Here is a 24,658-nt window from a genome sequence, read left to right on the forward strand (position 1 = left end):
ATCCAGACATTTACAATAATGCAGCATAACCCCTACCACTATATACTAAGCCAGACACTGAAGTGATAGGCCTACACCATATCAATGTTTGGCTTTGTATATAGTGATATGGGTTATGCTGCATTATTGTAAATGTCAGGCTCAATGTATAGTGATATGGATTACGCTGCCCCACCGTCAATGTGTGCTCAGTATAAAGTGATAGGTGTTATCCTGTATCACCGGCAATGTGGGCCTCAGTATATAATAACAGTTATGTTGTACCACCGTCAGCGCGTGCCTCAGTATATAATGGAAACAGTTATGTTGTACTACTGTCAGCGCGTGCCTCAGTATATAATGATAGCAGTTGTACTGCACAACTGTCAATGTCTGCCTCAGTGTATAATGATAGTTATGTTGTACTACTATAAGTGTCTAGCTCAGTATATAAAGATAGCGGTTATGCTGTACCACCATCAATATCTGGCTCAGTTATAGTGATAGGTGTTATGCTGTCCCACTGTAGTTACATAGTTACATAGTTCCATAGTTATATAGGCTGAAAAAAGACATGCGTCCATCAAGTTCAGCCTTTCCTATATCTGTTAATTTGTTGCTGTTGATCCAAAAGAAGGAAAAAAAATCCCGGTTTCGCTCTTTCCAATTTTGCACTAACCAGAGAAAAAAATTCCTTCTTGACCCCAAAATGGCAGTCAGATTTCTCCTTGAATCAATAAGCTGTTCCCCAATATTAAAGATTATATCCCCGAATATTATGTTTTTCCAGGTATCCATTCACTTGCAGTTTAAAAGTCTGTACAGACTCTGATAAAACTATCTCTGCAGGCAGAGAATTCCACATCCTTATTGTCCTTACTGTAAAAAACCCTTTCCTCTGCTTAAGTCTAAATCTCCTTTCTTCCAGTCTAAACGCATGACCATGTGTCCTATGCATAGTGCTGTTTATGAACAGATTTCCACACAATGGTTTGTATTGGCCCCGAATATATTTATATAATGTTATCATATCCCCTCTGAGGCGACGTTTTTCTAAACTAAACAGATTTAAATTAGTTAACCTGTAGTATCTGGCTCAGTGTTTAGTGATAGGAGTTATGCTGTTTCACTGTAATGTTTGCCTCAATATATAATGAAATTACTTAAGCTGCACCACCGTCAATGTCTGTCTCAGTATAGAGTGATAGGCATTATGTTGTACAACCGTCACTGTCTGGCTCAGTATACAGTGATAGGTGTCATGCTATACCACAGTCAGTGTCTGGTTCATATGGTATATATAATCATGAGTAGACATGGCAACACCACTATATATATGCAAATGCTTAAATGAAAAGAGAACAATGTTATGGTGACTCCTGATTATAATATCAGAAATTTTTTTAGTTTATAGTGTCTTTAGCTGCTTAGCCAGTACTTAATTTGTAATGTTTGTCACTCATTTGTTAGGTCTTCTTAGAAACTTTATCAGTTAAAATGAATCTATGTAGGAGAAATATAGGACAGACCCCCTTGAATGACCCTACAACAGAAATATATTATGATTTTTTTTCAGAAAATACCAATATGAAGAGAAATCGACCAAGTGGGTTTCAGCAACGAAAAATGAAGAAGGCGAGAGAAAAGTCAGCTGAGGCAATGTCTGGATCAATTTTAAAATATGTGGTACCCTCAACTTCTTCCGAAGTAGGAGAAGATACTGAAGACATTCAATCTAGTAAAACACCAGAAGTATCTTCTCAAGGTTTATATAAAAATATACAAGAATTGGAGGAGGGAGATGCCAGCAAAAGTTTGCACCAGGAAGACTTTGTTGAAGAGGAAGAGGAAGAAGAAGAGGAGGAGGAGGAGGAGGAGGGAGATGCCAGCAAAAGTTTGCACCAGGAAGACTTTTCTGAAGAGGAAGAGGAAGAAGAGGAAGAACAGGAAGAGGAGACTGGTAAACTATCAGTTTATTCTGATATTGCTGCTTGGCCAGTCCCAGTTCCAGATGACTTAAAAGTGGACCTCATTAAAAGGGGAAGTGAACCTTTCCAAAATAGGGATGGGCCTTTCAGTGTGGTTCAAAGGCAAGGAGAGAAATCAAAAGGGACGAGTCGACAGCTGACCACATCATGGTTCTATAAAGCTCTGCCAAATGGAGAGAAAGTTCTTAGAACGTGGATGGTGTACTCTCCTTCAAAAGAAAGTATGTTTTGTTTTTGCTGCAGACTTTTTGCTGTTAATGAAGACACAACCAGAACTTCCAGTTTTGTCACTGGGTTTCAAGTGTGGTGGAAACTGAACCCAAGGGTGCCTGATCATGAGGCTTCTGAACTGCATCTTACATGCTTGGAGAAATGGAAGACCTTGAGAGCAGGATTGAAGCTACATAAATGCATTGATCAAGTCCATCAAACAACTATGGACAAAATGAAAAAGACATGGAGGGATATTTTGCATTGCCTCTTGGATGTAACTTTGTTTCTGGCTCGCCAGAATCTACCTTTTCGTGGTCATAGAGAAACCATGGCATCAGCAAACAAAGGAAACTTCCTGCAATTGGTAGGCTTGCTCTCAAATTATGATCCAGTTTTAAAGGAACATTTCATAAGACTTAAACATTCTATTACATCTGGGAAGAGAATGTACTCCTATTTGTCTCCAAAAATTCAGAACGAATTCATTTGTCTCCTGGGGAATCACGTGAAAGAGAAAATAGTGGCTGACATCAAGAAAGCAAAGTACTTTGGGATTCTTTTTGACAGCACCCCTGATGTGTCCCACACTGATCAGATGTGTGAGGTGATTAGATATGTCCACATTGAAGGTGACCATGTTAAAGTAAAGGAATCTTTCTTGGGCTTCTTCCCTATTGCTGGAAAAACTGCTGCTGACCTCACAGAAAATATCCTAAAACATCTGGGGAAAGATGGATTGGACATAAGCCTTTGCCGTGGTCAAGGATACGACAATGCTGCAACTATGGCAATAATTCATGGTGGTGTTCAGGCAAAGATAAAAGAGATTAATCCAAAGGCTTTGTTTGTGCCTTGTGCAAACCATTCTCTGAACCTTTGTGGGGTGCACTCATTTGGAAGTGTTGCTTCCTGTGTGACTTTTTTTGGAACATTGGAGAGATTGTATTCCTTCTTTTCATTTTCCACTCATCGTTGGGAACTGCTGATGGAGAATGTAGGCATGACAGTGAAAAGACTTTCCCAGACAAGATGGTGTGCACAGTATGATGCTGTGAAACCTGTGAGGGCAAATTGACTTCAGCCATTGAAATCCTGTGTAATGCCCAAGAAAATGTGGACACAAGAGGATCAGCTCAGACGTTGCTGGCTGCTCTATGTGATTTTTCATTTTTGTATTACCTTTCTTTCTGGTGTGAAGTTCTGGAAGAAACTAATATCACACAAACGTATTTACAAACAGTGGGAATTACTCTTGAAAAGTCAGTTGCGAAGCTACAAGCACTGAAATTGTTTCTTGCAAATCAAAGAAATGAAATTGTGGAGAGGGCCATTTGTTATGCAACTACAATGTGTGAGGAAATGAACATTTCTATGGAGAGAAGAGGGAGAGTAAAGCTCAGGAAAACAATGCCAGACGAGAAGGCAAAAGATGCTGGTCTCACATTGCCAGAGGAAATTAAAAGAGCTATGTTTGAGTGCCTTGATAGGTTTCATCAGGAGTTGATAATTCTTTCTAAGGCAATGGAAAAAATCCTTTCAATCTTTGGGATTATTCAGCCAAACTCCTTGGTTGTTACAACAGAAAAGGATCTTCGGAATTATACTCCAAAATTGAGTGAGATTTTTGACGAATTTTCAGATGAAGACATCTATGTGGAAATTGAACGCCTTCGGAGGCATTTGGAAGCTGCCAAAATCAGCTTTGAAGAAGCAACGAAATGGACAACATTGCAGTTCCTAGAGTTCATTGTGAAATGGGATTTTTGTGAATCTCTGCCAAACTTGTCCCTGTGTCTACGATTCTTTTTGACTCTCTGTGTATCCATTGCTTCATGTGAAAGAAGTTTTTCGAAATTAAAATTGATAAAAAATTTCTTCCGTTCCACCATGAGTGAGACAAGGTTGACAAATCTTGCCATACTTTCAATTGAACATGAATATGCAATGAAGATTAGCTTTGATGATGTCATTGATCAGTTTGCAGAAATGAAGGCTCGAAGAAACAGGATATAAATCCATTTCCCTTTGCAAAATCGAGTAGTCACTTTGGACCTGTGTTTGTTGGTTTTTTTGGGGGGGTTATTAAAGAAAGCACTATTATATGTTCAGTAAATGTTATTTAAACATATTTATTTTACTTATAAGTTATTAATTTATTTTTTCAGATTTCTTGTTGTTTACATTTGACATACAGTTTACAAATTTGTGCAATAAATATTCTTGCCAACATAATTTTGTAGATGTCTTTACATTTGGGGGGGGGGTGCCACTTACAGGATCCGCCCCGGGTGCCAAATACTCTAGGTACGCCCCTGCCATGTGGGCTTCAATATGTTGGGAGGACAGCGAGACCACTGCATAAAAGAATTGATGAACATGTTAGAGCAATACTGGGGGCTCAGATAAATCACACTGTGCCTCTACATTTTAAGCAACATCACAATAGTGATCCAAAATATCTTCAATATATGGGTATTCAATCAGTTCAAATAAATTGGAGAGGAGGACATTTTATTAAAAAGGTCAGCCAAACTGAAATGAAATGGGTTTATACATTAAAGACATTATATCGTAAGGGGCTAAACCAGGATATTGAGCTTTTCAATTTTTTATATTAGTTGCCTTTATTTCTATTGACATTTATTAGGGTTTAGTTTCTTTTATTCTTTATTATCTATCTCTATTTATTTACTGTTTAATTATCATGATACTATTTTTTTTCTGCTTACATTTTAGGGTTAAAAATCATACATCAGCATTTAATTCTAACTACACCACAAAATGAATTTATGTTTTTACTTACATCTAATATATATATTTATTTTATTTTTTATTGGAAATAATGCAATCTAGCTTTTTATGGACACTTGAATATGGGTACCTTTTAGAGACTTTTATTAAGAAACATTATAGGGTTAACAAAATTGGATTCTAATCAAAGAGTCCTACTTGATACACCAAATATAGCTGACTATATAAAGAGGATGGAGAGGAGGGATCAACATGCACCTGACCTGAGGAAGCTTGATTGGGCGAAACGTGTTTGTAACGATTGGATGAGGAGGACCCCGGATGGCGGAGTGAGCCAGGCAAACAGGAACCAGTTGTAGCCAGGAGAGCTGGAACCGAGAATCAGGTAACCAGTAAAGCAAGAAGCCGAATCAAATCCAGAAGAGTAGTCAAACAAGCCGAGTCAATACCAACGATCAGAGAACAGAAGCCAAATCAGAAAACAGGAGTGAAGTCAGCAAGCCGGGTCAAACGAAGAAGTAGTCACAGCAACTCACACAGGAAAACAGCAGAATACACCAACCAAGGGTGACCCAGAAGAGGAAGTCCAGGTTTAAATAGGGAAAGGTGGAGTTGTGTCCTGCATTAAGGTTATAAGAACACGTTGTAACAGATGAAACGTGTAACATTATGTTTTGACCACACGGCTACCTGTTTGCGGTGAAGACCCCGACCGGGTAGCGGTGGTACTCGCTGCCCGGGAAGCCGTCTGAGGAGGAAGCGTCGCAGGACCGGCCATGGCGCGGGATCGGAGAGGCAGGTAAGTCCTTACAGTGTTTTTTTCTATTTTTTAATAAATTGTTATTCTTGCTTTTAAAACATCTCCTCTTCCATTCGATTCCTGTATATCCTGAGCTAATGCTCATGAAGAAGCTGTCACAAAACCGTATGGAACCCTTTTATCAGAGGTTGTGGATACCACAAACAGCGGAGATCGCATCAAACTTTCTGATACTTTAATAAACGTTTTTCAGTTTGAGCAAACTGGGTTGTCCAATTCATTTGTCTCATAGAAGACATCATGCACAATTTGCATTTAAGTATATGTTTTTTTTACTTTTCAATTACACTTAATTCACATTGACGTTACATTGAAACAATAGATATATTCATTTTATTGAATACTGCATAGCATTTTATTTATTCACTTTTATGATATATTTGTTATAAGTGCTGCACTTTATCTACTTAATCTATAGTCTTACAGGTGGCACTTGGCAGAACGTCTGCTGACGAAGCCTCAGAAGTGATTATAGAGCATGTAGAATGAGCCTTCAGATGGAGGGTCTTTCAAGAAGAGCTACCACACAATCGTCTATTTTAGCATATGATTGTGAAACCTTTTAGCAGCTTCTTCAGGAACTAAATAAATAAAGAGGCATCCAGAAAATTAATGTGCTCTTCTTTTCTAATAGATGGCTGAGTACAGAAAGTAGGTAGATGAATATTTTGATTTAGATAAAACAAAGAAAATATGGGTCTAAGGTCCAGAGGCAAAGACAAGGAAACTTTGTGAAAACCTAAGGAACTGCTGTGAAATGTCAAACGACTGGGTAATCAGTCAGACTATGCACTCTAAATATGCTCAAGGCTAAAATTTAAACTTTCAGTGTAAGTCAAATTCCTTCAGCCAATCTATCCTGGAGAAGGTCCAGCACCATAGCAATATCAGAGTTCCTGGATGATACATCGCCTGCTTGACACCAGGTAGAAAATAATTTTGTGTATTTAACTGAAGTACCTAGCTTGCATCTCTGAGGCAGTGTTGTAACCACCTCAGCAGACAAGCTATCATTAGTCCTCAATCTCTGCGCAACATTCTGTCAAGTAATGCAGATTTAAGAAACAGAAGAACTTGGCTCATGCGCTAAGGGTGATAAAAAAGTGACACAAAATATCCTATAGACACAAAAGGTAACGAAAAACAAATACCGTATTGGCCCGAATATAGGCTGCAATTTTTTCCCCTACTTTCGGTCTGTAAAGTGGGGGTGTGGCCTATACTTGGGGTTTAGCGCAGGGATGCGCAGTTCATGTCGCCCGACTCCCGGGACAAGCAGTTCCAGGTGGCGGGTAGGTGTTTTTTGTTTTTCTCTTTTTCATTTAGCCCTTGTGCGGGTAAGCAGCAGGGTTAGGATCCAGATCCCCCCAGCGCTGCAGGGGACCTGGATCCTCCTCTCCGGCAGCCGTGGACATCTGTGCGATGCGCGTAGGCAACCTCTGCCTCTGCACTTCCGCCGGTGCTTCTATGGTGGAAACTGAAGTGACATAACCAGGCGGAAGTGCCGGCAGCTGAGGTTGTCTGATAAAAAAATAGTTTTGGTATCCTTTTTATGTTAAATAAGCATCAATTACACTGACATGTTATCAAAAGATTAGCAGGCACTTCAAAGGGCCTTGTGTGTATTTTTACTTTGTAGAAGAGACTTTTGAACCTCCAAGGAAAGCTCATAAAAAAGCACAAAGGGAAGGATATACAGTGTAGAATATTGAAAAAACTTTGATTACTAATATGTGTCAATTGCACTCACATGTAATCAATGGGACAGCAGGCACTTCATAAGGTTCTTATTAGTAATATATATATATATATATATATATGTATATATATATATATATATATATATATATATATATATATATGTAAAAGGGTGAAGCCGTATTAGTCCAGTAGACACGATGTCAAAAAATAGAGTATTGCAGAGTATGCGGTGATACCTTTTTTATTGGACTAACATAATATTAAAAAGACAAGCTTTCGAGAGTTATCCTCCCTTCATCAGGTCTGAAGCAATACTAATCAACAAGATAGGGGTTACAACTTAAAACAAGTGATGGTATAAGAGAAGGGGGGGTTGAGTGGGGTGTCGTAAATAATAGGTCTGGAGGTGAGAAATGCAGAGAGGTAGAGAGATAACCCAGGGACAGAACAAATAAACTTAGGGAAACCAATAACCACAGTAAAACATCAAAGATAACAGCAATTAGACATTGGATGACTAGATGAAGTTCATATGAAGTTCTGGTAGTGTGTAAGGAAACCAGAATCCACATTAAGTCCCTCTTTTATGGTGTTAAAATGTGTAATTTGAGATGAAAATGATTACACATTTTAACACCATAAAAGAGGGACTTAATGTGGATTCTGGTTTCCTTACACACTACCAGAACTTCATATGAACTTCATCTAGTCATCCAATGTCTAATTGCTGTTATCTTTGATGTTTTACTGTGGTTATTGGTTTCCCTAAGTTTATTTGTTCTGTCCCTGGGTTATCTCTCTACCTCTCTGCATTTCTCCCCTCCAGACCTATTATTTACGACACCCCACTCAACCCCCCCTTCTCTTATACCATCACTTGTTTTAAGTTGTAACCCCTATCTTGTTGATTAGTATTGCTTCAGACCTGATGAAGGGAGGATAACTCTCGAAAGCTTGTCTTTTTAATATTATGTTAGTCCAATAAAAAAGGTATCACCGCATACTCTGCAATACTCTATTTTTTGACATCGTATATATATATATATATATATATATATATATATATATATATATATATACACATATATATATATATATATATTCTTATAGAAAATTAAATAGATCAATATTTAACCCCTTAGGTTGTAAAGTCTCAAGATGAAAAACACATTTAATTTCTCTTTTTCCCATCCCCCTTAAATTATTGCGTCCTCGCCAATGTTTTTTTTATTAGCTCAAAAAATGATGATGTTTGGATTTTTGTAGCGGCAATCTATGAAGTTTTTGGATACAGAATGCTGTGTGAAACCTTTTTTAATGTTTCTGATATGTTCATATAATCTTTGTTTCTGTGTTCTTGAAGTACATCCTATATATTGGTATCCACAGGGACACTAATATGTTAATTACATTTTTAGTATTACATGTCAGAAAGTGTTGTATTTTAAAATGTTTGCCATTGGTGTGCGAAACAATTTCTATGATTGGATATTTTTTGATCTTTACTAACTTGCATGCAGAACACATTTTACATCCATTTTGTGAGAAAATTCCTTTCATGTTTGATACTATTTCTTTTTTAGTGTAACTTTAGTGTAATTTTCGTTTTAAATTAGGGTGCCCTTCTGGACACGACCATAGGGTTTTCGGGTAAAATGGATATTAATGTACCATCATTTAATAGTATTCTCCAATGTTTTCAAATTACTTTTTTAAATTCTTTTTGATTGATTATTATAGTAAGAAATTATTGGCATTTCCTGGGGTGTATTTTCTAATATCGTTAGGATATTATCCAAATCTGTTTTCTCCATATCTGTCGCGTTTGTATCACTAGAGGTACTCACTGCAGGAGTTATTCTGCCCAGAAAACTGCTGTATAGGGAGAAGCCCCAACAGCGGTAGTCCAGGACTATATGATCCCAACAGTGAGACAGCCTCCATGAACACAGGTAGTAGGTAAGTACTGAGTATGAATACAGGTACACAGGAGCTGGTAGTCAGGCAAGCCGGGTCGGTACACAGGAGCAGGTAGTCAGGCAAGCCGGGTCGGTACACAGGAGCAGGTAGTCAGGCAAGCCGGGTCGGTACACAGGAGCAGGTAGTCAGGCAAGCCGGGTCGGTACACAGGAGCAGGTAGTCAGGCAAGCCGGGACGGTACACAGGAAATATGGGCAGAAGCACAGAATCACTAGGCAAATGGGAGGTCAGACAGGCAAGGGTCAAAAACAGGAATCAGCAGTAAACTCAGGAACATAGGTAAAAGACCACAACAGGGTGCCTGTGAGAAGCACAGCAAGGATTTTTAAATCTGGCGCCAATAGAAAGCCCGCCTCCAAGCTGTGTCAAGACCACGCCTCCAGACGTCCATCACGTCCATGGCACAAGCCAGGAGGATTAGCTGCGCCCCCAGTGGACGGACCGGAGACCGGACGTAAGGAAAGGGAACCCTTCCGGGAACTCCTGCATTGACGGCAACCTTCATTGCCGTCAATGCAGGAGTTCCCGGAAGGGAATGTGAAAGTTTCAAATGTGAAAGTTTCTTGGGTGCCCGTGCACTGGGAGCGGAAGTCCGCTCGCCGACCACAGGACTGGAGAGAGTAGTATCGGGTCCCCATGATCCGCAAGCAGACCCCCACCCGCGGCCAAAGGGTCCAGAGGACGTGAGAATATCCCTTTTCTACAAATTTTTATTTCAATATATTAGCCTGTTGTAAATAAACAGTCACACTCCAAACCCCACTATGGCCAAAGAGCAAAGAGCTGTCAAAGGACACCAGAAACAAAACTATAGACCTGCACCAGGCTGGGAAGACTGAATCTGCAATAGGCAAGCAGCTTGGTGAGAAGAAATCAACTGTGGGAGCCATTATTCGAAAATGGAGGACATACAAAACCACTGATAATCTACCTCGATCTGGGGCTCCATGCAAGATCTCACCCCGTGTGGTGGGAGCGTTAGACCTTGCTTTACTGCTCCCTCTTCACTACGCACTGGCTATTGCTGCAGAGCACAGGGATGATGTCGTATCCCCGCGCTCAGCATTATTTGCCTTGCACTCCGTAATGGGGGGGTGTTATATGGGGGGGCATAAGGCTTTTCTGGAGGCAGAGTGCCCCATGATATTCCTTTTAACCCCCTTTATGACACTCTGCCTCCAGAAATGCCTTTTAATCGCCTATATGCTAATCTGCCTCTAGAAATGCCTTTTAACCCCCCTATTTGCCACTCTGCCTCCAGAAATGCCTTTTAACCCCTATATGCCAGAGTGGCATATAGGGGTATAAGGCATTTCTGGAGGCTGAGTGGCATATAGGGGGTATAAGGCATTTCTGGAGGAAGAGTGCCCCCCTTTATGTCACTCTGCCTCCAGAAATGCCTTATACCCCCCTATATGTCACTCTGTCCCATGATAACACTTTTATTCCCCTATATGCCAGATTCTGCAAATAAGCATGGCCGGTATATTTTTGGAAAAAAGGTGGCAACCCTAGGCACTGTGCATGTTGTAAATGGAGAAGAGAAGGAACGTTCCCTGGGCAACACAATAAGTGCATGACACTACCAATAAATGTGAGGCGCCAACACCTGGTACTTAATCCCAAGACTGTTGGGAACTATGACTAGCTATTCTGCATACTGCACATGCTCTAATAAGCACCATTGGCACTGCTGGGGAAAAAACGGTCAGTGTAGTTTTAGGGTGTTTGTACAAACATGCCTTACATCCATCGGAAAACGCGAAGCAGCACGTACTTTGTTGCGACAGTTATTACTGAAAATGCGCTACGTTGTTATTTCTCTCTAATAAAACAGTTGATTTCTATAATTTGACTTCGACATGCATTTATTTGAGTCGTATTCTCCATTCCTGCGCTACATTTCCAGTCACGTGATCGAGTTAACCCCGTCGCGGTCACGTGATTGAATTTGGCACATGCGTTCTATGTACTTGAGAATCGGCACAACAGAGAACGTAAACACGTCTCTTGTATTTTTAGCTCCGAAGGCGCCGCGTCAACAGCGGGTGCGCGGCTCTACTGCGGTTTACGTGTCGATGTCGGTCCGCCCCTCATCTGGTTTCGTCACTGTGACGTGTCTGTCCCCTTTTTCGGTGTTAGGATGTGGTTCTGGTCCCGGGATCCGGCCCGCGATTTTCCTTATGACATTATAGGGGATAGAGATGATTTACCTGGAGGATGGGGTATCCAAAAGGGGAAAAGGAAGGTAAGATTAACATTTGCAGTGGTGGGTTCTGTTGTGAAAGCTGATGTGACGAAAGGAGGGTTGTTATGCCAAGGTAAATGGGTAGCTTAGCCAGCTGGCATTACGTTCACCAGGTTCAGATTGGAGGTAGATCATCCAGACCTATACCTGGATACTTTGTTTAGCAAAATAAGACACCAAGCAACCATATCTGACGTTGAGGTTGATTCATAAATATATTGCAGACCCCAAAACTGGAAAAAAAATGGATGAGACCAGGGGAGGGTTGGCACCTTCTGGCCCTGGGGGCAGGTAAAGCCGAGTGGTCCCTTGCCTATACCCTTGGTAACAATAATAAACATTGGCACACTTAGTTACACACAAGGATACTTACAATCTCTATTACTGCCGGGTCATGGAACCTTGCTGTATCTCCCCCCCCCCATCTCAAGTGGCCCTTTGTGAAGGATTTTTGACTGGCCTGGGAGGCGATAACCCTCACGCCCCTTGGGCCAGCTTGCCAACTGTAACATGCCACCATTACATGAAGAAAACACATCTCTGGACATGTTATTGCACTACAAAAAGCAAACAACTCACATTTCAAGTCTTCTCCAGAATAATTGTATAAAGCCTGGTAATTCATTTAATAGATTTAATTATGGCAGAACCAACTTTTTGTATGTATTCCTTTTACGTTACTTACATATATGGTTATGCTACATGCATAAATTACCCCCAGAATTCTAAATAGCCCTGAGAGAGCTTACGTTTTGTACAGTTTATCTTATTTCCAGGACGCTGCTTAATGTAAACCAGTCTAGATAGAATAGATCTAAAAGGCCAATGTAACGGTCTACATTGTATATATTTTTTTAAAATGCCAATTTTTGTGACTATCGCAGACTGGTGGAGATGCAGTGTCCGTGTTCACATATGAGATTCGACCTGGAGCGGAGGAGCAGACACAAGCAGCTAAAACTGCTTTAAAAAGGATAAAGACCCTAAGGCACCCCAACATCTTGTCATATGTGGATGGGCTTGAGGTATATTTTAGTATGCATACTGTATTTGTATCGATCTGTTTATCTGGTTATGTTACCGTTCACTAGATCTTAGTCTACTTAAAGATATAATCCATTTCAAAAATTGCTTTTCTGGTTTTATTACATGCCATCTATTTATTTATCTCCACGAACTAGAAATTCCATTAAAAGTAAAAAAAAAATAAACTAAAAGTAACAATATAAAAGAGGCATAAAACACTTTCCACAAACATTATCTTTGGCATCAGGCATTTGTCCAGTATGCCTGATAGTCCAGGCCTCTACATAAATATTGGCGTATACAGTAGTTACTGATATTTTTATTTATTTATAGAGAGTGCTCTGAGCTGACTTCATTACTTTCTAGAAAATGTATGAACTAGAAACAATTGTTTTTGGTACAGATTTTTATCACAATATATGAATTACTTGATCTCCTGCTTAGATATAAACTGTATAAAAGGTTTCCAGTTTAATTTTGTCTTTCATTGCTGTTACAGACTGACAAATGTGTGTATGTTGTGACAGAGCCTGTGACCCCACTTGCCACATACATGAAATCTAGAAGTGATATTGGTGGGCTCAGTGAGTTGGAAATTTCATGGGGCCTTCATCAGATTGTGGTGAGACTATTGACCTTGATATCTTCTCAGTTTGTGTGTGTGTGTATATTTAATGTGTTTCCACGTTTATGAAAATTAAGTATTGGTTTTTCAGTCTAATTATCTCTCCCGCTCTAGAAAGCACTCAGTTTTCTGGTGAATGATGGAAACCTTATTCACAATAATGTCTGTATATCTGCATTGTTTGTGGATCGAGCTGGAGAATGGAAATTGGGTGGTCTTGAATATATGTTCCCAGCTGGGGCAGAGGAAACTGCGCCCAGAAAAGGCTTGGAAATGGAGAAATACAACCCCCCTGAAAAGACAGGCCGGACAAAAACATCTGGAGAGAAGTGGTATGTAGCAAGTACGGTATCTATTCAATGGTTTTACTTCCTGCATCAGCCATTCCCTAATGTTACGAGACGATCACGACATGTTTGATAATCAGTTTTTGCATAACAGGTCAGCTGATATGTGGTGTCTTGGTTGTCTAATCTGGGAGGTGTTTAACGGTCCCCTTCCTCGCCCCGCTGCTCTACGTTCCCTCGGAAAGGTATGTTACATACACATCAACTCTGTGGTTTATCATGTGTGTGTATGTATATATGTTACACTGGATTGTGTGGCAATGGTATACTGTAAATTAATAGTGAAACTTGTAAAATTGTAAGAGCTCAAAAATGATGTATCTGCTTTGTGGTTCATTTTGAATACGTGTGTATACATCAGATCCCCAAGACACTGGTGCCTCATTACTGCGAGCTTGTTGGAGCCAATCCTAAAATCCGTCCAAACCCTGCACGCTTCCTCCAGAGCTGCCGCTCCCCAGGAGGCTTCTTCAGCAATAGTTTTGTGGAGACAAACTTGTTTCTGGAGGAAATACAGGTTAGACCCTCATCTTGTGCCTTCACACTATCTATTTCATATTGAAGGCAAAGCAAATACGTTTTATTTTCTCTTGTACTTATTAATGTGTTTCTTCATGATTTTCATTGACTTCTATAGATTAAGGAACCAGCTGAGCGGCAAACATTTTTCGAGCAGCTTAGTGAAAACTTAGATTCATTCCCTGAGGATTTCTGCCGTCATAAAATCCTCCCTCAGCTGCTAACAGCATTTGAATTTGGCAGTGCAGGCGCTGTTATCCTGACTCCCTTATTTAAGGTGAGCTTGGTTTTGTACAAAATGTTTGACTGCAACAGTTTTTTTCATCTCAAATCTGCAGGGGCATACCTATGATTGAGTGTCTCTTGTGTCAAGTATAAAATATTGTGTTGTGTATTTCTATTGTAGAGTATGTTAAATATAAAAAAAAAAAAAAAGTTCTATTTTTGCTTATGCCAGTATTATCTACGTTTTGGATTTGGATGTGACATACCTCCTTGCAGTAGGCTGTGGTAGCTAATTGATAAAGCTTCTTATTTTTGTACTTTATGGACTCTATATTTTTCTTTCTTTCTTTCTTTCTTTTTATCTGTTTGCCAACACTAAGGACCTCTTCATTGAGTCAAGCCTGCAATCACGGCAATTGGGGGTTAAACGAGAGACCAGTGATGCAAGTCACTGGCCTCTCAATCACGCCCCCCCCCCCAAGCCAGATGCAAATCTGGTGAGGGGCATTCCAGGATGCCTCTTCAGAGAGGCAAGCCTGCAATGTCCCAAAGGGGGCTGTGATTGCATGGAGGATTAGGCAAGCCCAGGGGGCTTGTCACTAATCCTCAGGGATCAGCCCCCACATTCAAGGGGGGTTGATGGGGTGGGTTGATCCTGGTTGCCTTGGTAGTTTAGGCAGACCAGGATAATACAATATTTTTCCAAAACAGTTATGTGATCACTGAAAACCAATCACAGTGGTCACATCCCAACAAATGACACCCGCAGTGACCTAATAAAGCCCAGCCTCTTCCTGTCACTTTGATCTTGTATCAGAGAGAGAGGAGGCTTTGTGTGTTACTGAGCGATTATTTTTACAGTTATCTCATTATTTCATTGCTTTTTTCTATTTATTTTCTTATTTGATTGTTCAATATTTTTTTGTGTGATCTTTATTTTATTTGTGTTTTTTGTTAAAAAGAAAAATTTCGCCCAAATATCCAGTTAGAATTTGTTTGCGTTAGGAGTTTGTTTTATGTTTTGATAATAAAGAAGCAGTATACTGCTGAAGAGGCTTATGCCATGTTGGCATCTGCCTCTGATGGTAGCGAGTCTGACACTGTGTACGACTTTGACACAGGTCAATTTTCTGATACTGACAGCGATGTCAATGGCACACTCTTGCTGCTGAGCCAGTGGCAAAGAGGGAGGCGTACCACTCGCCCTTCACCTGCCCAAGCTGCTGGTGATGGTGAAGTATGGGTTCCCCCAAACCTCACCAGTCATCCCACATTTTACTGCCACGCCTGGCATGAAGGTGAATGTGGCAGGTTTCACCCTGGTCCAATATCTGGACCTCTTTTTTTGGGGGAGGATATTCTGACTATGAAACTAATATTTATGCTGCACATTAAATTGCTGCCCATCCAGAGGATGCCATGGAGCTCTGCCGATTTTGGACCCTTACCCTTTGCATGGGCATAATTAAAAAACCCACTATATGCTTTTACTGGAGCAAAGACATTATGTCTACCCCATATTCTCCCATGCCATGCCGAGGTTGTGTTACGAAATGCTCTTAAGTTTTCTGCATTTCAGTGATAATAGCAAGTGCCCCCCAAAAGAAGACCCCTAGGATATATTTGATATGGCCCCTTCTTACCCACTCTCAGGCCAGATTTGCTGAGGGGTATACCCCCTAGCAGAATTTGGTTATTGGTGAGTCTCTCCATGACGTTGAACGCAAGTCTCCCCTTGAAACAGTACATACTGTCAAAACACTCCAGGTTTAGAGTGAAGCTCTACAAGCTATGTGAGAGTGAAAGTGGGTACGTTCATGCATTCCGGGTCTATTAGGGAAAGGACTGCCACCTTGACCCTCCTGGTTGCCCAGAATATCTGGGAACCAATGCTAAAATTGTGTGGGACCTTATATTCCCCCTGATGAACAAAGGGTACCATTTATACCTTAATAATTTTTACACAAGGTGTTGACTTCTGATGCACCTGGCCCTTGGGCAGTTCCAGGAGTGGGAAGGACTGCTGAAACCCACTTTATCTATAAAATCCCCCCAACAGTCAAAAAGAGAAACCCCCAAAAGGAATGCAGAGTGTGCACAAGGAAAGGCAAAAGGAAGGACACTTCATTCTACTGTCCTTCTTGCCCTTCCCAGCTGGGATTCTGTGTTTGCGATTGTTTTATGGAGTACCATGCAGCTCCCATTCACCCCCAGCAGCTGGCGATCCCTAACTTCCATCTGCTGTCTGCTGTAAAGCCTTCACCTACACATAATTTTTCCCTGCCATACCAGGTGACACTACGTATAGACGACTCCTCCGTACCTGAGAGAGGGCAGGACTCAAAACTTTAAAAGCCCCTCCCATCCTACTATCCCCAGTTTTTTTTCCTGCCCTACATCAGGTAGGGAGGACTCGTCTCCCGTTTGTTATTTTTCTCTCGGCTCTAGGTTGAGCCGATTCCCCGGGCTAAGCCCCCTTGCTGGGGGATGCCTTTGCACTGTAGCCGGCTCCCACTCCTCCTCGCGGAAGTCCTGGTCGGCTTGGATGCCGCTGTTCGGCATCCCGGCGTCATCCAACATGGCGTCTCATTGGCTTCTGGTTTGAGGCATTACGCGCTTCCGGTAGTGCGTTTCAAGCCTAGTTTTCGGCCGTATTTGTACATTTTGGCGCCAAATCTGCCGCTGTTGCGGCTTACAGCCTGATTACATGTCTTTTAAAGGAAAGGTGAGTAGGTACTTGGATAGTTTTAGTTCCTGCTCCTTGGTGTTTATATTTGCTGATAATTCTGAGCTGCCCTCAAAGGACAACCCTAAAAAGGCTTTGATGAAGATCAAACATGCTCAGTGCTCTGGGTGTCACAAAGCTTTGCAGGATTCCAGGAAGAAGCTTTGCTGTGCTTGCCTGAAATCAGTTGCGGATTCTGAGGCGACTGGCGGAAGAGAGTTTTTGGCCTGGCTTTTGTCAGGCTGTCCCTGTTCCTACCTACCCCCACCTTCCGGCAGTGCAAGATCCCTCTCTCCTGGGACGCAGAATTAGATTATCCTGAGGTAGAGGAGTATTCTTCTGAGGAAGGAGAGATCCAGGAAGATAGTTCTTTTCTGTTCCCGGTGGAGGAAATTGAGACTCTTATCTCCCTGGTGAGGTCTGCAATGCATTTAGAAGAGACTGCTACCCAGAAGAGTGACCCCCTTCTTTGCCAGAAAAGTCTTTTGAGGCTTCTGCCTCAAAAAGTCTTTTGAGGCTTCTGCTGCTGGTTTCAAGCCAGGAATCGCATCTGCCTCAGTGTCCAGAGCAGTTAAGATTTGGCTCTCGCAGATTGAGGAGGATATTGCCGCCAAGCCTTCTAGAGAGGCTATCCTCAAGAATGTTGCCGCTGTTAAACTGGCCGTGGACTTTCTCTGCGATGCTTCTATTGAGACCATCAGAATGACAGCAAGGGCTTCTGCACTTTCCATTGTGGCTAGACAGGCCTTATGGCTGAAAGCCTGTGCTGCGGGTAATGCCTCAAAAAATAGACTTATTAATACCCCCTTTAAGGGGGGTAAGACTATTTGGTAAAGAGCTGGAGTCCCTTTTAGAAAAGACTACAGGGGATAAACATTGGATGCCACAGCGGAAACCTGCTTCCAAGAGACGGCAGTCCTTTCAGCCATACTTCCCGGGCCAGTCCAGAGGCTATGGTTCCGGATTTGCTCGCTCGTCAAGGGATCAATGCTTCCGGGGCAGGTTGCCTTGGGAGAGGGGGGAGAAGCGTTCCAGGACCCCAAGGACTCAGCATGACGCCTCCTCCATTCTGGTGGGAGGGAGGCTCCGGTTTTTCAGAAACAATTGGTTCTCCATTACTCGAGACCCCTGGGTACGAACCATCGTATTTCAGGGTTATCGGCTTCAGTTTCTGATCAGGCCTTCGGAACCTTTTTTGATTTACCACCTTCCTCAAGACTGGGCAAGGCAGGCGGTCCTGTTGTCTACCATTCAACAGTTTGCAGACATGAGGGTCCTGGTTCCCGTCCCTCAGCTGGAGCTTACTTTCCAGTCTTCCTGGTTCCCAAGATGGGGAATTCGTCTGATTATAGACTTACGCTTCCTGAACAGTCACCTCCAGTTTGTCCGGTTCAAGATGGAAACCACAAGATCCGCTCTAGACACCCTATGCCTCCCTGACTTCATGGTCTCTATAGACCTAAAGGATGCTTATCTTCGTGTTCCCATCCATCAGTCTCATCAGAAATTCCTGCGCATTGCTGTCCCGGGGTTCAAGTATCCAGCAATTTCAAGCCCTTCCATTTGGTCTATCGGCAGCCCCCAGAGTTTTCATGAAACTCCTGGCAGTCGTGGGGGCTCATTTCAGACGTTATTTCTTACCTGGACGACTGGTTTATCCATGCCCGTTCGGCTCCGGTTCTCCAGTCTCACCTTTCAAGAGTGGTTGACACATTACAGGAGCTCGGCTGGATTCTGAATTGGGACAAGTCCAGCACCATTCCCTCTCAACAACTTGGCCTACGTCTGGATCCTTGCTCCGGGAAAAGCTTTTCTTCCACCTGCCAGGATCAATGGGATTTGTTTGGTGATATGCAGGGTTCTCTCTGCGCACAGAAGCTCCTTAAGGACGTGCATGTCCCTGCTGGGCATGATGGTCTCCACAAGGTACGCAGTTCCTTGGGCCCTGGCTCACATGAGGATTCTTCAGAGGTGTATCCTTCATCTAGAGGAGAACCCGTTTGCTCTGGACTCGTCTGTCTCCCTCCTCATGTCAGAGCGTGAGAAGATGTCCTTATCCACCAAGGAGCTTCTCACCACCGACAGAAGCATCAGAGGATGGGGAGCCACGTATCAAGACAGGTTCGCTCAAGGTCTTTGGTCCCCAGCTGTGCAACTCCTTCCTTCCAACTGCCTGGAGTTGCTTGCGGTGGAAAGAGCCCTGCATCATTGGGAACAGCTTCTAGCTGGCAAGAACATTCTGCTACGTGCCGACAACCAGGCAGTAGTAGCATATATCAACTAGCAAGGAGGTACAAAAAGCCCCCGTCTTCTAGGTATATCTCTCAGGATTTCCTTTTGGGCAGGGTCCCGTTTGAGGTGGACTGCGGAAAGGGACATAGAATACACAAGCAGATTTCCTGAGCAGAACTCCTGTTCTGAGCGGCGAGTGGGCAATGCATCCAGCGGCTTTCAGATTCATTGTCCATCGGTGTGGTTTACCCGAGATCGATATGATGGCATCCAGAGGCAATTAGCAGGTTCCGGCCTTTTTCTCCCTCAATACTCAGGATCATCCTTTGGCGGTAGATGCCTTCGCCCAGATTTGGAATTTCCGTCTCGCCTACGTTTTTTCTCCATTTTCTCTGATCTCACAACCCCTCTGAGGCTCCCGGCTTGGAGAGACCTTCTTCTAGGGCTGCAACTAACGATTATTTTCATAATCGATTAGTTGGCCGATTATTTTTTCGATTAATCGGATAAAAAAATGAATGTACATTTTTCATTTATTTAAAATAATTTAATAAACGATGTTAAATACAAACAGCAGAATAAAAAAAAACTTTGAAAAAATGCATTTCTTGTCTTTATTTCCCAACCAGCCCCTCGAATGTATGCACATTTGAGCCCAGGCTTGCCATGCTGCCTCCCAGACATGCCACGCTGCCTCCCACATATTCCACTCCACGCTGCCTCCCACATATACCACTCCACTCTACCCCCACATATACCACTCCAGGCTGCCTCCCACATATACCACTCCACGCTGCCTCCCACATATACCACTCCACGCTGCCTCCCACATATACCACTCCACGCTGCCTCCCACATATACCACTCCACGCTGCCTCCCACATATACCACTCTACCCCCACATATGCCTTATACCCCCAGATATGTCACTCCATCCTCCCCAGATATGCCTTATACCCCCCAGATATCTCATAGTGCCCTCATAGAGTCACAGACCTGTTCACAGCACACTGACACCATACTTTTATAAATAAGTACTGGGTTAATCTTCACTGCCCCCAGGATTTAGATTCCCTTTAGTCTGTCCCCCTTTACCTCTAACTGCACCTTAAGTTAACTTTATTAAATTAATTAAATTAACCCTCAGTCCTCATCATTAAATTAACCCTAAACACCCCATTAACCATAACTACCCCTAAATTAACTCTAAATACCCCAAACACAACTACCCTAAATTAAGCCTAAACACACCATTAACCACAGCATCCCCTAAATTAACCCTAAAGACCCCCATCAACCACAACAGCCCCTAAATTAACCCTAAACACCCCATTAACCACAACTGCCTCAAATTAACCCCAAACACCCCATTAACCATAGATGCCCCTAAATTAACCCTAAACACCCTATTAACCATAGCTGCCCCTAAATTAACCCTAAACACCCCATTAACCATAGCTGCCCCTAAACACCCCATTAACCATAACTGCCCCTAAGTTAACCTTAAACACCCCATTAACCATAACTGCCCCTAAATTAACCCCCACCTCCCCTAACTTTCAGCAGCCCAAATATTAAGTTTTATACTTACAGTTAGATGAGTGTCACAGCCATGTGGTTCTAGCCTTCTGGGAGAAGGAAGGGGCGGGGCCAGTTGTCACAGTGATTACAGGGAGGGGCTGGTAAGTAGGAGCTGCTGCTGTGAGTCAGACTAAACTATTATATAATGAGGGGTATTTTCAGAGCGTTTGCTCTGAAAAAAACCCTCATTTTATAATCGATAAAAATCGATTCAACTAATCAATAATGAAATTCGTTGGCAACGATTTTCATTATCTATTATTATCGATTTTATCGATTAGTTGTTGCAGCCCTTCCTTCTTCATCAGGGTCAGTTTCTTCACCCAAATCCTGCAATCTTCCAGCTGACAGCCTGGAGGTTGAACATGAGATACTGAGGGCCCAGGATTTCTCCATTCCGGTGGCGTAGTAGAAAGAAGGTTACCTCCCTCAGATATATTAAGATATGGAAGAAGTTTCGCAGTTGGTGTGGCTCCAGAGGGAACTTTTACTTCATCCTGTTCCCCAGGATCTATTCTGGACTTTTTACAAGATGGATTTGACAGTGGGCTTCAACCATCTACAATCAAGGTACAGATTTCTGCCACGTTGCCCCCTTTTGAGCCTCTTCAGTCGGTTTCTCTATATTTGTTGTCTCTGAAAGAAGGCCTTTTTGGAGGCCATTACTTCCGCTAGACGTATTAGTGAAGTTCAGGCTCTATCTATGAAGGAGCCGTTTCTACATTTCTTCCCGGATAAAGTTGTGCTCTCTCTGCCTCCGGAATTTACGCCCGAGGTACAGTCGGCCTTCCACAAGAACCTACTTTTTTTTTTCCCATCTACCCGTTCAGCAGATGAAGAAGCTCTACATACTCTAGACCTGAAGAGATGCCTCCCCATTTATTTGGATTGAACGCTCGCTTATTTGTGGCCTTCAGGCCCCAACAGAGGTCTCTGCAAATCCAAGAGCTCCATTGCTAAGTGGATTGTTGCGGCCATCAGCTTGGCATATTCTTCAGCCGGCCAGCCTTCACTTGCTGGGATCTGTGCCCACACTGCTCAAGCAGTCTCCACTTCCTGGACTGAGCGATGTCGCATTTCTCCTGAACAGATCTGCAAGATGGCTACTTGGGGACTCTCCATACTTTTGTCCAACATTACCGACTCGATAAGATGGCTCAGGAAACTCGCTTTTCTGACATAAGGTCCTTGAGGCTGTTTTTTCTTCCTTCTTTGGTATATCTATCCATAGTGTCACCTGGGATGGCAGGGAAACAGGAAGTTCTAATTTCCGAGAGCTTCTTTTCCCTGGTGACACATTTGTTCCCTCCCTTCCTTTTCAATAAATTTTTTGTTGCATCATATTTGTTTTCCTGTGTGGTCTTTGTTATTCACTGGGGATAGTAGGAGAGGGGGGGGCTTTTTTGAGTCCTACCCTATCTCGGGTACGGAGGAGGAGTCTATCCATAGGGTCACCAGGGATTGCCAGGGAAAAGAAGCTCTCGATGTTCCTGTTTCTGTATTTTTCATATAAAGTGCACTGTGTAAGAAAAATACAGAAAAATGCCCCAAAAAACGTTGGCAGAAAATGGTTAAAAACTGGCACAAAATGCCACCTGCCGCATAGCCTTGGGGGGGAAACAGACATGGACCCATACTATCAAAAGGTCCAAATTCTATGTTTTAGAAGCTGAAAATTGCACATCCCCCTATAGTACCCTATAACTACAGAAAAGCCTGGTATATGCATACACTGGGGGCATCGCTGTACTGGGGGGGGGACACAGCAGAATGTAAAATGGTGGGTTTTGTGACAACACCCACCAGGTGTACACAATTCATACAAAAAGTTAACTTTTTGTATAGAAAAAATGTTAATCAAACCTTTGGCAGGAAATGGTTACAAAAATTACCGCTTTAAGAGGTACAAAATGCCACCTGCCGCGTAGCCTTGGGTGTCTACTATAGCAAACAGACTGCCAAGATGGGGTAAATTGAACTTGAGGACTGCCAGGGGGTCCAAAAACATGGGGCGATCACATAAAATTGACAAAATTTGTTCCTTTCAATATATGACCCATAAATAACAAAAATACATGAAAATCCTAGGCATGTGGGGTATTTCCAATCTCAGGACAGATATATGAATGTATTTTGTGGCAGTTGTCTTTAGTTGCGCTAGTTTTCTATAAATTATGTTTAAAAAAACAAAAATGGTTTCAAAAGAAAGCCCTGTCTGGCATTATTTATTGTTTTATACAGTGCCATCAAATTCCGTAGCACTGTACAATAAAACAATATTATGTGGTGATTCATTCAAAAAGCAAGTGTGCAATTCCTATTGAACGCACACATAGCTAAAGTAGCAAAATGGCTCTTGTCACAAACATTTAAGAAAAGAAACCCATTGTCCTTAAGGGGTTAAGTATCTCAGGCTTTAATACTGTGATTTTTGGGCCAAGCTTTGATGTCCACCAACATTATTTAGGCACCTCAGTCAGAAAAAATGTTCATTACTAAAAGCACATTACATGGCTATATATCAGGCCCCAGTGAATATCTGTAATGGGTAGGGGCAGGCCTTACACACATTGCCCACAATCTCAGAACCAACTAACACTTGCATAGTTTATTCAAAACATGTTAGAGTATGTTTGCCAGAGCTATTCCCTAATACAACAAACATTCACATGCATAAAGAGAATAAACTTAATTCTACTGTTGGGAGGGCTAGACTAAAGGAGGAAAACAGAATAGAGCATTAGTAGTATTTCTACACACAGAGGATGATTGTATAAGTTTCCCATTATAGGTTGATGGAGTGATTCACTGCGTACTAGTGCATATAAACAGAGGCTGGTCTGTCTGCTATAACAATTAAATTTTCTCTTTCCTTCCTTCGGCAGATTGGCAAGTTTCTGAATGCAGAAGAATATCAGCAAAAGATAATTCCTATAATTGTTAAAATGTTCTCCTCTACAGACCGCGCCATGAGGATACGTCTTCTTCAACAGGTCAGTGTATTGTTGCCTAGTAGAGCTGTAGGTAAAGAGGTTTCACTAATGGCAAAAAAACCCTGAAATGGAATAATAAAAATATGAGCAGGAATCAGGTGGTGCCATCAAAAATTATACAGAGAGTTTGTGCTTTAATCCTTGGAGTGCCAACTATATATGTTGCAGTCAAAGTAGGCTTTCACAGACAGTTTCAAGGATGAAATACAAGGTTTCTCCACAAATGTGTTAAAGTTGTGTACACACGCCATACACTTATACTTGAATGCACACTCTCCCTCACCCCTTGCAACTCTCTCGCTCTACATCGCTTGAGCTCCTGCTTTCACAGCGTTCCTTCCTTACCTCCCTCATGACTCCTTTTGGACTCCTCAGTTACAGGGGCTCCCAGGAGCAGAACTGGTGCGAGAGTGGGGCCTAGTTATGATCGACGCACCTGCTCCTCACTGATGGAGGCCCCCCATAGCAAAGCTATTGACAGCAGAAATGTAGCACACAATCTGTTAGCTGCCTTATTATTGGACATATTTATCTTTGCATGTAGTTTCTAATTCGAACACTTAGTACAAAGATTGTGGTACTTGTTGGGCGTATTGCCTCGTTAAATATATTGAATCTGACTAGAATTGTGACTTCTACAGGGAAATCAGGTTCCTTTCAAATTAAGTATGCTTCTATTTTTTCAGTAAGGTGAATTGTAAATTG

At 42.1% G+C, this 24,658-nt stretch overlaps 2 protein-coding genes across 2 annotated transcripts in view; both read left to right on the forward strand.

The window, feature by feature from the left end:
- The first annotated feature begins 1,605 nt into the window (after positions 1-1,605).
- LOC128467992 (zinc finger MYM-type protein 1-like) lies at positions 1,606-3,255 on the forward strand. Its single transcript, XM_053449771.1, has one exon. The coding sequence runs from the start codon at positions 1,606-1,608 to the stop codon at positions 3,253-3,255; it is 1,650 nt and encodes a 549-aa protein (XP_053305746.1).
- Positions 3,256-11,507: 8,252 nt separating this feature from the next.
- SCYL1 (SCY1 like pseudokinase 1) overlaps positions 11,508-24,658 on the forward strand; it is a 37,829-nt gene continuing 24,678 nt past the window's right edge. Inside the window, exons 1-8 of the mRNA XM_053449416.1 lie at positions 11,508-11,680; positions 12,565-12,705; positions 13,206-13,328; positions 13,446-13,663; positions 13,773-13,863; positions 14,040-14,195; positions 14,316-14,474; positions 23,846-23,953. Coding sequence (XP_053305391.1) covers positions 11,576-11,680; positions 12,565-12,705; positions 13,206-13,328; positions 13,446-13,663; positions 13,773-13,863; positions 14,040-14,195; positions 14,316-14,474; positions 23,846-23,953 — 1,101 coding nt within the window. The 5' untranslated portion in view covers positions 11,508-11,575. The remainder of the gene's footprint in view (positions 11,681-12,564; positions 12,706-13,205; positions 13,329-13,445; positions 13,664-13,772; positions 13,864-14,039; positions 14,196-14,315; positions 14,475-23,845; positions 23,954-24,658) is intronic.

This window comes from Spea bombifrons, chromosome 10, assembly GCF_027358695.1.
Source record: "Spea bombifrons isolate aSpeBom1 chromosome 10, aSpeBom1.2.pri, whole genome shotgun sequence".
Classification (NCBI taxonomy): domain Eukaryota; kingdom Metazoa; phylum Chordata; class Amphibia; order Anura; family Pelobatidae; genus Spea; species Spea bombifrons.

What these genes read in the sequence shown, in the direction of transcription:
- LOC128467992 (XM_053449771.1), top strand. Translation starts at nt 1,606, where the DNA reads ATGAAGAAGGCGAGAGAAAAGTCAGCTGAGGCAATGTCTGGATCAATT.